The following is a 17,187-nucleotide window of genomic DNA, read 5'->3' on the forward strand; positions in this document are numbered from 1 at the left end:
TATCTTTGTAAAGTCCAGGTTGAACATCAGTTTCAATGTGTTATACAGTTTTTCTGTGGGAATTCTGTGCCTGAAGTGCTTAAGTTTATCTTTAATTAAATTGGCATCGCTTGGGATTTTAATACGTTGGAGAGTCGTGAAGTTAAAAAGGATAATAAATTGTAATGGCTTTGTATTTTTAACCCTTTGTTTTTTCTATCTTGACATATTTCTAAGATTTGTTGCAATTTCAGAAAGTTACTTTGTTGCGTTGTGTAGTTATTTTAAACATTAGATTTAGTTTTTTTTAATGCCAATCCCTTTGGAGTTTCTGCATTTTGTTATTGCTGAGGTAATTGGTTTTATTCTGAAACTGTATGTTTCAGAACTCTGTAACAGATAGTGGGCATAGCATTAGAATGGGGGCTTGGGGACATTTGGTATTTCCATCATAGAAACACTACACTTCAAAAAGAAAAGTAATTTTTAAAAATTCATTCTTGGGATATGGACGTCACTGGCAAGGCTGGCATTTATTGCCCATCCCTAGTTGCCCTGAGAAGGTGGTGGTGGGCCGCCTACTATTTGATAAAGCTGAGTGGTTTGTTAATCCATTTCAGAGTGTGTGGGACTGGAGCTAGATCGGGTAAGGACGGCAGGTTTCCTTCCCTAAAGGACATTAATGAACCAGTTGGGTTTTTATGACAATCCAACAGCTTCATGGTCACTTATTTTTTACTGATACCAGCTTTTTATTTCCAGATTTGTTTTTAACTGAATTCAAATGCTCACACTGCCATGGTGGGATTTGAACTAATGTTCTCCAGATTATTAGTCTAGTAACATAATCACCACACTACTGTGAAACACTTTGAGATGTTTGAGAGATGCAATAATGTGTTACATAAGTGCACTGTTCCTTTCTATCTTCATCTACACTGAGACTATAATGGCTACCTAGGAGTTAGTGCAACCCAGAAACCTCATTAAGGGTTTCAGGTGACATCATAAAAGCTTTATTCCTGTCCTTTAACTGTCATCTAAACCTTCAGATGAGATTGCAGTCTTAAAATCACCGCAGGATATATAGTCTACTCCTCTTAATTCAAATTCTGATAATTCATTTTCTAGCACTAAATTCTGACTTTGCAGTGTTATTTACATTGCTTAATTCAAATAATTGGATAATTCAATTTTTTTATGAGAAAAATTATTTTGAATTACCAACAGTTGACTGTATGCTGTGAAGTTCAAGGGGTTTAATTTTATTCAGTTTTTGGTTTTCTTTCACAACAAAAGTGCCTCTCATGGTGTCTACTGAGAGTGTACGTAGTGCTCTGTGTAGCTGATACATGAGGGTATCAACACTAAAGATAATGGTTGTGATACAATCACAGTTGGGCTCATTGGAAGGAGGTAACTGAAGGAGCTAAAGCTCTAAACTGTGCTTAAGGTATGCATCCAAAATTCCACTACATTAATGCTATGTTTCTGTTAACTGGTCCCACTAGTGCCAGTTCCAGCCAACTTATTTTGCATAGATGGTGATTTGCCCTGAAGTTGCATTCCATCCATTCCATCCATTCCTTTGTAAAATGTGAGTTTAGCATTTTAAATACTGTATAAAGGCACAACTGCATGTGACCTTCTGTTATTTTTCAACCAAACCTTCAGTTTACATGCCCAACATTGGCTGATTGATGCATTACAGTTGATGTTTGTGCCTCCAGCAAAATAACATCTCAGTTTATTTACGTGGGATTGTGTCAGTGTCGTTCCAGTTCCTTTATGTATTCCTGAATTTTCATTTGCTTAATTTCTGCACCCTGTTCCAATGGCCATCCATTAGATAAGGTAAAGAAAATAGAAATGTCACTTGGTTCTGACATTGTGGATGCTCTTAACTTCCCTTTAATAGTATAAATTTATCTGGTTAGAGGGTCAGGAGATATCTTCAGAACTTGATTTTGTTTTATTCCTGATGCACTAGCATGCCTTCCATTTAATTTCCAGTTGTTAAAAAAACTGGGATGGTGATGATTGGCCACCAGAGGGAGCCGATTGAATATACTTTGTTCTTATGCATTTCATACATAAAAAATTATGGTATACACCAAAACTGACTGTCTTTGTATTTTTATTATAAGATGTGTTTTGAATGGCTAAGGTAGTGAACTTGGAAACCTATGATCCTGCTCTGCCATTGTAACTATGGTCATGGAGGGGGATTTAGGGCCTACCAGTGACCCAAATGCCCGACGTCAGGGCCCAAGTCAGTATTGGCGCATTTTGGGTGTCTGCTTGGTGGGGGAAGAGAGTGGGGGAAATGTGGCACCTGCTAAGCCAGCTGATCTGGCTGGACAGTTTTTAAAAACATTGGAATTGTCCCCAGAACAGGTCTGGTGCCAGAAAAGTGTGGTTTCAATCTTCGAGGGCATGAGTCCGGCCTGTGTGTCCCACTTCCAACCACGGCAGGTACTGTAAACCTGTACCTTGCTCAAGTTCAATATGTTCAGAGCACATGAAACGGGACTCGTGGGAGCTCTGGTGGCTGATGGTATCCCGCCTCTTCTTACTACGTCAGGCTGCAAGGGAGCAGGTGCAAATACTACCCACCCTCACAGGAAATTCCGGTGTTAATTTATTTTGGGGCGAAGACCCGGTATTACAAGCACCCTCCAAATTTTCTGCCTTCCCAGGTCCCCAACCTGTCCTGATTAGGCCTGCAGTCCATCTCATTTCCTTGAGGAAATTCAGTGCCAGAATCATCAAATTTAGTAGGGCAACTCATATCAAAGATGATAAGCAGAGCTAACTGTTATTGGTCGCTGTGCTGCAACTAAATTAATTTGATGGTACTCGAAGATATTATATCTTATCCCATTCCTTCCCAGCTATAAGTCATAATAACCAGGTTTGAGAACTACATTACTGTACTCAGGCAAGGGACAGTACTAATGCAATCCTGGAGGTGGCAGCATGGTAAATTTATTAAATTTTTCAGGCTGTAACTATCACTAATTCTGAAGTCGCTTATCAGTAGTGCCATTCTGAATTTAAAAATGTTTGTTTCAATGCCAGTTTGGGAGAGTCTTCACTCCTGGTTTCAACTAGGGAGTGAATAGGCCTTAAAACTTCACCCACTGTGTGCAGTTGTTTCCTCCCCTGTGAAAGACAATATAAGTGAAGTTTCTGATATTAATCTGATGGGGGAAGTCTGTATATAAGGTTGTCAAATCGTGCTTTGTTTTGGTGTTGGCATTGATACAGGTTACATAAATAATATGTTCAGGATTGGCATAGACAACATTTCCGGATGGGACATAATCTATTATATATAAAATGCAGCCATTTCATGCAGGTCCTTCTGACCAGGAGCTAAAAATTTACAAGTAGCTACAATTGCCCTTTATTTCACCACAGGGGTTTACAAAAGTAGCAAATTTATAGTTGATAACTCATTTCAGTTGTCAGAGTTTTAGCTTTGGGAAGAGTATCAGCTCAGATTTTTGAGAAACGATGAAGCCTCCAAGTAAAAATATTAATAAAAGTACTCAAAAACAAAATAATTTTATAAGTAACCGTGCATCTGATTGGCACAAATTTCATATTCATAAAACCATGAGCTATCAGAACTGTAAAAAAGCAACAAATAAGAATTGACAATGAAAAAAAAGCAATAATTAAAAACAGAAACTGAACCAATCAAATCTTTCCAAAATGGTTTTCAAAATCTTTTCGACTGCCAATCTCTTTCTAAGGTCAATAAGAGAGTATGTAGCATAATAAAGGCATATAAATTATGGAGGTAAGTTTCTGTGGGGAAATCTCCCGTTTGACCACCGTATCTTTGGCAGAAGAGCTGTGGAAGCCCCGGAAAAATGGCATAAACACCGTATATGCTATTTTTGGGGCTTCCACAGCTCTTCCATTGAAGTTACAATGAGTGGGAGTACCGAAAATTCACACCCTGTGTATTTCACAATAGCATGATTAAATGTTTGTATAAAATTATCTTTTTTGTCTACATTAATATATTTACTCTGAGGCCTCAGTCTCTCTGAAAGGTCTGGGCTTGGAGTTGATATTCTTCCCAAAGCTATCAGCTGGAAGGAGTTACCAGGTACACCTCTGCCTTCAATTTCAACAATGTCACAATCCAATCGTGTAGTATGGAAAATCTCCTGGGACATATCAGCATGATTCTCTTAATACATTTGGAAGTGTCTCTTATTTCAGGCTGTAACATTGGGGTAATCTTCACCTAACTCGCCCATTCAATAGAAAGTAAAATCAACCGGGACGGATAATTGGCGCAACGAGGACCAATTTACCCCTCACTGCTGCCAAACTTCAGGATCCTTTCCATTCTACTCCAGTACTGACAAACCACAGAATCATTCCCCCTCCTGTATTGCTAAACCCCTGGAAACCCATGTGCTGGAAACCTTAATGTTGCCAAATGTCAAGATGCTCACCCCAATTTTGCCAGACCCCAGGACTAGCCCCAGTCCTTCCAAAGTCCGGCCCTCTGGCCCTCCCCCCCAGTTTCACATCACTCCAAGTCACAAACTAAATGTTACTACTGAAAAGCATTGTATCTACGTTCAATCCCTCAATCAACATCACTAAAACAGATTATCTGGTCATTATCACTTTGCTGTTTGTGGGACCTTGCTGTGTGCAAATTGGCTGCTGTGCTTCCTACATTACACTTTGACTACACTTCAAAGGCACTTAATTGGCTGTAAAGCACTTTGGGAGGTCCTGAGGTCATGAAAGGCGCTATATAAATCCAAATTCTTTCTCTTCCTTTCAATACATGAGAGACAATGACACTGAAAAACTAACGAGAAAAAGAAAGATGTGTCTATACTTGCTGAAGTATTCTTTTTATTGAAGTAAGACTTTCTGTTTGAGAAGTTGGTTAATTTACAGAAATTGGATGTTAATGATTATTCCTAATGGTGTGCCATAACCATTTTTTACCGTATTTATGGGGTCTTTAACTGGTTTTCTTAAATTGGACGCATGCCCTCTCAGCTTTTCTGCATTTTCGAACTGTTCTGTTTGGAAGCATATTTGGCTTGTTGCCTTTTCTTGCACTTCACATTTGCACAGAATGAAATATTCATGGGGAAAAACCTAAGAGTATGAACATGGTTTTTTGATCCTTAGAACAGTATATGTACTACCTGCTGATGTTGTGTGTGTCATGTCTTGTGTGGTTTTTGACAGATTAAAAAGTAGGCATAGTAGATGGTATGGTTACCTGGACAACAGGACATTAGATTTACATGCAGGGCACTTGGGCTTGAATCCCAGCCTGAGCTGACATCCCAACTTGCCTATTTACAATGGGTGAGTTTCCCAGATCTTGACTGGGTTACTCTGTAGGCCAAGCAATGTGGAATGGCATTGATGGTGCTCTGCAGTTCTCCAGACCATCTCTCTCTTTTTAGCCGAAGGAGGAGCTATGAAAGTGGGAAGACAGTGAAGGGAGTAGAAAGAAAGAAAATCCTCTTATTACTGCTGTTTAAATCTAAGACAAATCTTATTTTGGTATATTTACATTGCTTACATTTGTTTTTTAAAATTTATTTTATGTAGTTATGTGTGGATATAATATGCATATTCTAGATTTATGCTTTCTTTGACACCAGGTTTAATTATAAGGTTTTTTTTACAAAATGTTTAAATATGTGAACTGTATTTCTTTAATCAAGAGTTAAAATCTCATTCTAAAAATGACATTAATTACCGCACTAGGAATAACCTACTTTTCTTGTCTCAGGTGATGTGGGTATGTAACTTGTGCCGAAAACAACAGGAAATCCTCACTAAATCAGGGGCCTGGTTCTACAGCAGCGGCTCGAACACACCGCAGCAGGTTGACCCGACTGAGGCCGCGTGCGGAGTGGCCCACAGAAACGAAGAAGCGCCACAGGAAAAGAAAGCTAAACTACAGGAGCATTCCCAATTCCAAGGTCCTTTACCCTCAGGGGACATTTCTACACCAGCGTCAGACAAAAACAGACCTCAAGGGCTCACGCGGCAAGACTCAATCAAAAATGGTTCAGGGGTGAAGCAGCATTCAATGCAGACTGCCAGTGAGATACCCACAGACAGGTATGATATTTACAATAAAATTAACAGCAACTTATATCGATGAGAAGTGGCGTTAGCATATTTTCTGTTGTTTCCCATTGGTAAATGCACCAGTGGACACAATTTTGGTATTTTCCTACCACTCCCACCACAAGAACTCATTAAAGTGATTTTAAAGTGCCTACCCTGCTGGTATTCAGAGGGGTTATTTTCTGTCTGTAGAAGGTTGTATGGTGTAGCCAAAGGGTGAACTTAGATCCAAAGCAAATATCAGACCAAAGCTTTTTTTTTAGATTTTTAGCCCTTGTCATGCCAATGGAAAGAATTTTTTTTCACAGCGAGCTCTTTGGTTATTTTAGTTGGCCAGAATTTGCTGTCAAAATAACAGTGAGGCTAATGGCGCTCCCCATTATTTTTACATAATGGTACAGCAACTTCTGGCAAGGAGTGGATGCACGGTTAAATGCGAATATCCAAAAGTTGCTGAACGAGTTGTGCTGCTCCGCTGTTAGCTTCGCGAAAACGGCATCTCACTGTCTGACTCACCATTGACATGCTTTGAATGTCATGAAGTTGCTGTATTTGCGCGGTAGATACAAACTAAACCCACTGCAGATATTTAGGTCTAGTAATTACAAGCATGATTACCTTTTAATGATGTGATAAGTTAATTACTGCCAATCAACTTCTCTGGCACTGAAGATTAACTATTACAAGTGTGGAGTCTCATTCCTTCAGGTTGTGAATTGTTTTAGGAGATTTAAAAAATGTCAAATAATACATTTAAACATTTTTTTGTTACCTTTCCTTTCTGTCTCCTTTTTTTTCTCTCTTAATCCAATCTTTCTTTCCCTCTCTTCATTTCTCTTTCTGTACCTGATTTGACATTGAATTCACCCCCTTTAATTCACCCTCCTTCTCAGTCCTTCCACTGTTTATTTCCCAATCCTTAAATCTCATTAGTTAAGGAGATCCCCTGTAGCTTGCCCTGTTCACTCAGGTCCCAGATGCCCTGTTTCCTTCGCTGCGCCGTTATCAGCTCGCACTTTCAGCAACTTTGTGGGCAAAGATTTTTTGAGCTGAAGGGTGCGGGGGCAAGTCTAACTAATGGCAGATGCCATTAGATGCCCTGCTGCAGCAAAATCTGGCCCAATATAAAATGTATATGGATATCCATGTCACTTTTGTGCGTAATAATGCTGGTGGAAAATCAGGAAGTGAGTTGCAAATACTGCAAAGCTGTCTTGATGCAGACTAAAATTCCCCTCTGAAAAGGCCCTAGTGATGTGATTTGAATGTCACTGCTAGTGTAGGGTAGAACCTTAAAGGAGTGCTAGTAATAATTAATTGTTTGCACCAGCACATTAAGAGAACATCTTATCCACCCAGCTGCCCATTGCTTTATTCTAGTCATTAAGAAATCTGTCTCCCTTATGTTCTCCCTCTTATGTTTAGTAAAGGGTGATGATGTGAGAAATCTTCTAAGCTGAAATATACTGCAACAGTATGAGGACTACAGTTATATTTCTGCATCATTAAAAAAGAATTCTTGGCTATAAACCTAATCTCGCTGCCCTCCCTCAGAGAAACAGGAAATGTTCATTGTGGGTTTAGTACATTTTTGTTTCCTTTTTCAAAATAAGCCAAATAATATTTCTGGAGGTAACACAAGGACTACAAATACGATCTGATGTTTTGAACTGCAGTTTCCCTTTTCCCTGAATTTGTTAATTTTATGAAAAAAAACAAAAGCATCATCCATGGACTGGTACATGAAGTGGTAAAGAACTTGACTCCCAAAAGGAGAGACATGATATTGGCACCCAGTGCATCTTTTATTTAGAGTTGCTTGCCTCATTTAAGTCTGGGTTATCTGTTCTTGGTCAGTTTACTAGATGGAGGGCTGTGGAAAAGAAAGCACCAAATCTGGATTGCTGTGCCTAAATTGCACCTCCTGCTGGCTGTCCATAGGCAGTGGCCATGGGGGAACTTGTTGTGTGGTGTGGTCCTCCTCACCTTCCCATCTGAATGAAGTGTACAGAGACAACCACCTCCACTTTTTCAGCTGTGATTGAGCAAACAGAAAACGCTACATCCCAGATCACCATCCCAGCTGAGAGAGGATGTATTGAGACGAGTATGTTCCAGATCATCTTGGCTTTGCAGCAAGATGAGGCACATCGAGAAAATATCCACTTCCATTGTCCCAGATGGAAAAGAACATAGTGTTCTAAATCATCATTCCATTTGGAAAAGACCACTTGGACATTTGTATCCTCGACCTCTCCACATCTTTCCAGCCAGAAAATAGTGAAGGGGAATAATAATCTTAGTCTTCTATTAAAGGGGCAGCTTTGTTTTTTTTCTGGCTATGCCGAGCATTGCATTGTGATGTTGGTACATGAAAATGTCAGCATTTCACTTGTACATGAACTGATTGCAATCAAAATGGTGTTTGGCTATTCAGCCTACGTAAGAATAGTCACTGCACTGCCCTGCACTAGTAATGCACTGTGTGCCACATTGAGTGTTTCAATGTGATAAGGTGCTATGTTAATGCAAGATTATTGTTCTTCTTCCTCTCCAGTAATCAAGCAGCAGCACTTTAACAGACAGACAAAATAATTGCAATAATAAGATAATTGTTTGATATAGTTGCATTTTATTTTGACTTGGATTTCAAAGAAAGCTTATAATATGTTCAGAAAAAAAAATTGGTCGTTTCATTGTGGTTTTTGTTGTGAAGTAACAAATTGCTCTTTTTTCAGCGTATTTTCTCCCTTTTACGTTCGGCCTGTACCAACATGAAAGCAAGTGGCACTTGTGCCAGGTTATCTCCAGTCTTGCCCTCAAACCGGCTTATTGGGGGTGCTTGATAGTACTGATGTACTGACTCTCTACTGTGAGGGTATCACAATCGTAAATCCATATTTTCAGCGATCAGTGCCACCATGATGTCAGCTTTGCAGCATATTGAAAGAAATATTCTAGATGTTGGCTGAACAGTGTATATATGTGATATACCTATGATTTTATCAACAAATACATTCATTATGGAACAGTGGCTGGGCAGGGATGAATTATAGATGTGTGTGTGGTCTCGAACGGCTTGCTATGAGTGCACAGAATAGACCCAAACCCTCAAGAGACTTCAGCATATTTGAAATTTAATGCTGCACCTTCTCTTCTTTGGATATGACAAGCAAGGAACTTTTTCTCCTTGTCTTGTGAAAAATGACTAGTGGTGGGCTGACAGTACAGGTGAGCAGACCATAGTGAATGAGGAACAATAGATGGTGGTGCAAATTACAGAAAGATCTGAAATTCTAATATTTAAGTGTGTAGATTAAAAACATAACAGAAAATAGAGTATTAAGTATCTTGTGTGTATAGATCATTTTGATGCTATTTTCACTATTATTTAAGTAATTATTTTAAGTGTTGGTTATTGTAAAAATGCCATCATGCTAGGTTTATAACATGCAACGCCCTCCCCTACATACATGCACTTACATATGCACACACACATATTTATTTGATTATTATTTCATATGACATGTATAAAACAGCCTTTTCTTTTTCTTCCCCACAATTGACAGAGTTAAAGTGTTTCTCCCCACCCCCCCCCCCCCGCCCTTGGCTTGATCACTTCGGAGGCCTGACTGTTGGAAGCCAGATGTGCTTGAATTCCTGATGAAAGCATCTAGCCTGTGTTTGTTTAATAAGCATTGAGATATTAGAAATCTGTGACTGCTCGACACCGCAGCTGGGAATGGGGAACCCTCACTGCTGCAAAGCATTATTGCTACAGTCAGTAATGGTGTTTAAAGTGCATAGCTTCTCTGGCTGAATTAGCGGGTGGCGTCTGAACAATTAACTATTGACTGGTGTTCATTAAATCGTAGTTTTTACATAGATCAGGACTACTCAGGCATTTGATTGGCATTTTGGCATTTGATGTTACATATGAGATAGACGGCTTTACAGTACATGGGGGTAAGAGCTGAAAATGCAGTTTGAAGCACTGCGTCAGTTCTGCAGCTCTGTTTTAACCAGTTTAAATAGTGTTTTCTCAAATCAACATGACATTCTTCTTCAAAATGAGCTTTTTGAACAAGCTCTAAGCAGCATTGGGTGAGTAAATCACTTCTCATATAATTGCAGAAGACAGCACAGTCTGTTTGGAAATTCCCCATGCCTAGAAATTTAAACCCTTATTTGATATATTATGAAAACTGCATTGGTATAAATTGAAAAGTTGGAATACTGTTTACACAAATAGAAGGAAGTAGCCTTAAAGCAAGAGAGATTATACTCCAAGGGCTCCTTAGGAATTGAAAACCACAAATTTAAAATCTATATTGAGCTTATTAGGGATTCTAAGAGTCTTGATATAATTATATAATTGAATGTTTAATCTTGACTGCTGGATTTTTGAGTTGTACCTGCATTTTATCCTCAGATTTAATATTGTTGTCAATGATAGTATGCAATAATTTAGTATCAAGGACAGTGGGTTGAAAGAGAGGATTGTGTACTTTTCTTAAAAAAATATTAATTTCTTTGTTTGCAAACTGCAACATTATAGTATTGTCTCAGCATGTGGTGCAGAAAATAGTACACCATGTCCTCTTAAAGGATGATCCTAATACTTAGCATTCATTTACATTTTTCAAGCAAAGTTAAGTAGGACAGGGGCTTATTAATAATGTTAATTATAGTATTACCTGTCTTGTTATACATTTCTGTTTTATGAATCTTACTAGAAATGGATCTTTAGGGGAATCAATACCATTTAAAAAAAAACGCAAGTATATAAAAAAAAATTATGACTCAAAAAAAAAATCTGCAGTATCCACATTTTCCCTGGCATAATTGTGCTGGGTTGCTGGTACTGTTGCTTTTAGAAAGTGCACAGGGACTTGAGCAGGTGCAGTTGATTGCTTTGGCAACAATTTTTTCCCCTCCTCCTCCTTGCTGCAGGGTGACTTCTGGTAGCAATGAATCTCGTAAATCTTGTAATCCACTTTAATGGTCAGAATACCCAGGTAGAAACATAGTATTACAGGAAGATTTTCAGCTGTCTAAATGACATACATTATAACCTCCTGAAGAAATTACTGTCAACAGCTGAAACTAAGTAAATGATTAGTATAGTAGGCAGTGGTCCTTCTTCTGCCTACTGTGTTGTGTGGACAGTGTGTGGATGTTCAGGGTTTTCTGTACGATTAGCAGGCTACCAACTATTGAGGAAACCGAGACTTCTGACTGCAGGTACTTTGTAAATTTCGAATTAGTCGCATCAAGAACTGATCACTTCGCAGGTGTTGGGTTGCATACGTTGTGTAAGTTCTGCCATAGTATCAGGTAAAAGACTATACAGAGTGTATTTGCAGCCAGACACTAGGGAGACCATCGCAGATCTAAGGTAAGAATGTTCCACTTTTAGAGTTTCTGTAGACTGTTTGTTGGATGGTCTTTACTTCATGTAAATTAAAGTTGCAGAATTTCCCTTCTGAAACATTTACAATCTTTTTAATGTATTATAAAATTAAATTGCATTAATTTGTTTATGCTACTTATGAACATCCTATGGAAAGCCTGTTGTAACAAGGAGTACATTTAACTAGAGAGGTGCTGTTTTACATACTTTAATCAGAGAGCTATACGTTAGAGGCTGCAGCATATTAAAGAATGTTATAGTGAAAGGTTGGACATTCACTGTTTCAACTCCATTTTTTCACATTTTCTATTGGAAATAATTTAAATTTTGATGTGCTCGTGTGAGTGTATGTATATATTCTAGTAGACCTATTAATGAAACTGAGCAAACTAGTTAATGGGAGGAGTAAAAAAATGTACTTGACAAAGGATACTATAGTTATTTAAAGTCTACATGGTTGAAGGCTGTTTTTCCAGTTCAGAATTGATGTAAGAAATTTGGAGCGAGATGTGACAAATCTGACATAAGTTTCATACCTTATCAGGGTATCTGGATAGCGACACATCGAAACTGCAGCAAATTATTTTTGTAGTATTTCCTGTAGTTGCACCTGTTACAAAACACTCCGACAAAGTGAGACTGAAGCTGTGAAAAGCTTTTATCTGATTGTTAATAAGGAAATCAAACTTGTCAGCAGCCAGCGATTATTAAATGAAATGTGATGGCACTTTCTTTGTTTCCAGAATGTAAATGGATCTCCCGAAAATTATTTTTATGGACATTACTTTATCCCAAGTGTACAAAAACAAACACTTTAAGTCAAGCAAGAAATACAGGCTTAGGCATGGGTTGTAATCCACAGACTAAATTCAACATGTCAGCAGCTGACCTCCATTGTTAGTGGTGATCATTGAGGGCAAGTCATGCGGCAGATAGTTTGGAGTTCTACATTACATTAGACCTCCATGAAATGATCAAATGTTTGCGCATATCAAATTCGGATATGAATTGCAGTTGACATTTGGTTACTCGGCACTTTTTTTAAAAAAAACAAAATGACTGTAATATTGGTTGAAAATGCTTGCATGAAGTTTGAACTTTGAATTTATTCTATTTTGAATTATTCCAAATTCTTTTCTCCCTCCCCCCCAAAAAACTTTCCCATTTTCTTCTTCCATCCTCCATTTTTGTAAGTTATGTTCTTTAATTGTTCCTACTCCAGACACTATTACTCATTTGAGTAAGCAAGCAGACAGGTGTTCTGTTCCAAGGTCTTTGCCAGTTCCTCTCTGTAACCAGCTGGTCATGAGATGCTCAATGAAGGGCTGAGTTGGCTCACCAAAAGAATTTTCTTTCGTTTTTTTGTGCGGAAGCACCTTGCCACTGCTTGATCCTTTCTGCTGATGTCCGTTGTGAATTTGTTACTACCTGTGTGAGTAATCACAGGCAAACATACAAACCACTGCTGTCTCCCACTAATGGCCCAGCACCTAATGTAGCAGGGCAACAAACGGTGCCTGCTATTAGATGACACTTGCCCTTGCCCGTTTAATCTCCATAATTGTTTTGCACCGCAAGTTGCTAGAAGTGGGAGATGGAGATGGCGCAACGCTCTCTACAGGGCATCTGGGACCGGAGTGAACAGGGCAAGCAACTGTGTATCTCCTTAACCAATCAGATTGATGGTTTGTGAAAATAACAGCGCAAGGACTGAGAAGGATGTGTAAGTTAGAATGGGTGAATTCAATGTCAAATCAGGTGCAGAAAGTGAAATAAAGAGGGAAAGAAAGATTGGATTAAGAGACAGAAAGAAAAAGTTTAAAAAATGAAGTTAATTTTAATCTTTTAAAAAAAATCTCCAACAATTAAAATCTGAAGGAATGAGACTCTACACTTGTAATAGTTAATTTTCAGTGCCAGTGGGTATTTAGACTTGAAATGATTTGACTTTGTGGCGAATTTAGTTTGTATCTATCTCGCAAATACAGGAACTTCACACAGTTCAATGCATTTCAATGGTGAGGCAGACAGTGAGATGCCGTTTATGCGAAGCTAACTGCGGAGTGGTACATCTTGAACAGCAACTTTTGGATTTCCGCATTTAACCGCACATCTGTCCTTGTCTGAAGTTGCTGTACGATTTGCTCATAAATAACGGTGAACGCCATTAGCCTTACCGTTATTTTGACAGCAAATTCTGGGCCGTTAAGTTTCCATCCTCAGCTAGGCTGGTGAGACAGTGTAGGCCATGTATTCCTACAGAGCTGCGCTGCCACTTTTCTTTTCCTGCTGAGATGATGCAATCAATCTACTGACATCCTTCATCTGCTGGCGCAAGCTTGAACTGTCTGAGGTTTTCCAAGTAGGCAAGCTTAAATAGAAGGCAGGTCAAGATTGGGTTTGGGGAAGCAGTGAAGAGGATGGGTCAGAAACGCTACTGCTAGAGCACATAGATTTCAAATTAAATTTGACAAATTTAGACTCGCGGCACATTCAGGGGCTGTGGCTGCACGTATCCAAACATTGGGTTGCCAGTGATGCAGTGGCATCACTGTGTGTATGTGTAAGCTAGTACTTCAGGTTCCAGCCCTGCTGCAGCATGAACAGGGCACAAACTCACAGACAGATAGCAAAGCTTGAAAAAAATGGAGTGATTCCATTTGTGGAAACAAAGCTAAAAGCCACGTGATCTTCATGAAAAGGTGGTTATCAAAGCCTTAATGAATTTGTTTACAAACACAAAATGAAATAATATAAATCACATCGCAACACATAATAACTTTTACTAAGATGTAATAACATGATGAAGAAAATGGTAAATGATTCTTCTGACTTTTTTTTGCCCCAAAACAAAAAAAAACATTTGGGAAACATTGGGCAGGAATTTCCCAGAAAGCCTAATTTGCTAGAAGACCGGGCACCTTTTAAGTTGGTCTTTTCAAGATGTAGACCTCAGTCCCTAAATGGTGTATATGAAAGGGCTTAAAATGTTTTAGAGCTGCACAACAAAGACAATTTAGAAATTACAACGGTAGCGCAGACAAATTTACATTTTGAGAATAGAATCATACAAAGGTACCATTTCAGGGCCTAGCTCTCAGATGTCCCCTCAGTTTTAGCGAGCTACATGCTTAGAGAGAAACAGGAGACAGATATTCTTTCATCAGCACTAAATAAGTCATCAGAGCTTGAGGACTGAGTTCAGGCTTAGCACAACTACTAGGAAAACATACTCCAATCAAAAAAGAAAATGAACCTCCTTTAACTCTTCCAGTTAGCAAGAAAAACAAATGTTACTGTTGGCCTGTCAGGACTTCATGAATCTTTTGAGAGGCATAGTATTTATTTTTAAATTAGTTCTCACATCCAACACGCTTTATTTTTGCTTATTTGTCTGCCTTCAGTTTGTGACGTACATGTAAATCTGTTGAGGTACATCTCGGCGTAAGTGTTGAGATGCACCTGTCAAGAACCTCCACCGCTAATGCCGGTTAACTTTCTAGGGTCGGGGGATATTCACTGATTTGCATGCCAAGGGCAGGTACTATTGCCACTATGGGTGAATGTGGGGCACCCGTCTCTCTCAAAGCCAGAAATTATGGCAGAGCTGCCCCTCCTTTTGACCCTCTCTGTAAGGGGGCCACTAAACAAAATTATTTTCAAAAAAAACTTCTTCAGGGGGCCAGGTCTCACCTCCAGGTGGGCCCCACCTCTGGCCCTGGTCAGTGAGTTATGCCTAGTCTGACCAGATGCATCTCTACCAACTATACATCGGGTCCCACTGAAGACCCAGGTCATGAGAGCTCTGATCTTCAGCGTCCCCACACCTGGCTCTGCTCCCTTTATGGCGATGGCCATGTTTGGGCTGGGCGGTGACTTCAACCTCGAAAGGCCATCCTGGATACTTCAACTCAAGGCCGAGACCTGAAGTATCCAGCACCCGGGCTAGTTTTCAGCCATTCTGGTGGTCTCCTGCCAAATGGCTGCAGAATTTCAGAGCCACGAAGCACACAAAGTGCCAAATGCAACCTTATGCTTCGAGTATTTACTACAGATTTATGTCAGTGGCAATTCACTGAAGATTGCTGTGTTGCATTAGTTGTTCCTTCTACTCCCTCAGTACTTGTGTTACTGTGAAGTTCTCTGAAGTAAATTAAAACAGTCATTTAACAGCTTTATACATTAACAAAAAAAATGGTCAAACACGCATTTTTTAAAGCCAAGTTGTAAACAACTTTTTGAGCTTTCATGCTTAACAGTCAATCATGTCAAAGAAATATATCTTTTGACACTTCTAATACTGAAAGACTTCATATTTAAATAGTTTGAAAAACAGTTTTAAGGTGTATATAACTTGAAATATATTTGTGTGTGTACGTTCAGAATCAGAACGGCACAATGTGTCATGGACTGGGATTCGGTTGCCCTTCCAATTCATCACTTGGTAATTTCCCAATCTCACCCTTAGTATTATGAGGGGAGAGTGGTGCTTCACTATAGGATTGAAGGAGAAATCTGAAGATGAATCACTCCCAGCGGCACTCATATAAATGCTGCAGCCAGATTTAGCAGCTTGCTCAACGGCACTGATAGAGTCGTGGGAAAAGGTATTTTCAATTGGGCAGTTTTGTTGAGCCATTGGCCTTCTGCCTACAGGGACTCAAGTATCAAATAGGAACCTCAAATAATATTGACAGGAAAATGGCAAATCTGACTAATTCAGTTTTCCTACCCTCACAAGCTAGCCACTGAAGTTCAAAAATTGCCACCTCCGATTTCCTTCCATGCCCTGCTGTACACGGCTGTCATCACTCTGACTCCCCATGCAGTTTCTAGTGTCCTGCTCCCTTGTTTTCTACCAGAGACAAAGCATTAGGGAAAGTTATTGACTGTCAAGGCTATCCTAGGCTCCCTCTGCTATGGAAATGCTCCAGTACCTACAGTGAACATGTCAAAAACATTGAGTGAGAGAAAGAAAGAAACTGGAAAAGAGACAAAGAGAAACATTGAAGACAACAAAGATTCAATTAGTGAGAAAAGCACAGATGGATAAGCACTGCCCAGTGTGACTCTAAGTCATACAGACCAACAAGATCCCAGGTTTATACCTGGTCAATGCTGGGGTAACAATAATCATGCTACAATTGCATCAATACACCTTGACCAGGGAAAGGAAAACACAGCGAGATTCCTGCTCCTGATCGCTATTCATTGACTACTGCTGGAAAGCATGTGAATATGCACATCAGGTGAGAACAGAATTGGCTGCAACTGCGATGCCCCCCTCCCCCACCATGGTCACAAAGCCCCCTTCCCACCACTCACTCTCTAGGCTTACCACATGAAGAATGGCCACTTGGGTGAGGCACTTGAAGATAGTTGGCCCCCATAGAACTATACTGCAGCAGGAAGTCCGTGCTTCAGGAGGGGGGGGGGGGGGGGTTGGGAAGTAAACAGCAACAAAAGAAGACAGAAAAGCAAAGTTAATTATGAATATTCTGTGTCATTTACTTTTCCTTGTACCGCACATTTTTCTGTATTTCCACAATGATTTTACTGCATATTCAGTTGGAATCAAACTAGTTTAGCATTTTAATGATCCATTCATATATGTACATAAGAAACCTTACAGGAAAAGCATCCCCAAAATTCAGTGA

General features: G+C 39.4%; 1 protein-coding gene across 1 annotated transcript in view; it reads left to right on the forward strand.

Annotated features, from left to right (window-relative positions):
* The window catches only part of rims2a (regulating synaptic membrane exocytosis 2a), a 993,532-nt gene that overhangs the window by 464,390 nt on the left and 511,955 nt on the right, over positions 1–17,187 (forward strand). The window contains exon 4 of the mRNA XM_067981485.1: positions 5,774–6,108. Within this exon, the coding sequence (XP_067837586.1) occupies positions 5,774–6,108 (335 nt within the window). The remainder of the gene's footprint in view (positions 1–5,773; positions 6,109–17,187) is intronic.

The sequence above is a fragment of the Heptranchias perlo genome, chromosome 3 (genome assembly GCF_035084215.1).
Source record: "Heptranchias perlo isolate sHepPer1 chromosome 3, sHepPer1.hap1, whole genome shotgun sequence".
In the NCBI taxonomy this organism is placed as follows: domain Eukaryota; kingdom Metazoa; phylum Chordata; class Chondrichthyes; order Hexanchiformes; family Hexanchidae; genus Heptranchias; species Heptranchias perlo.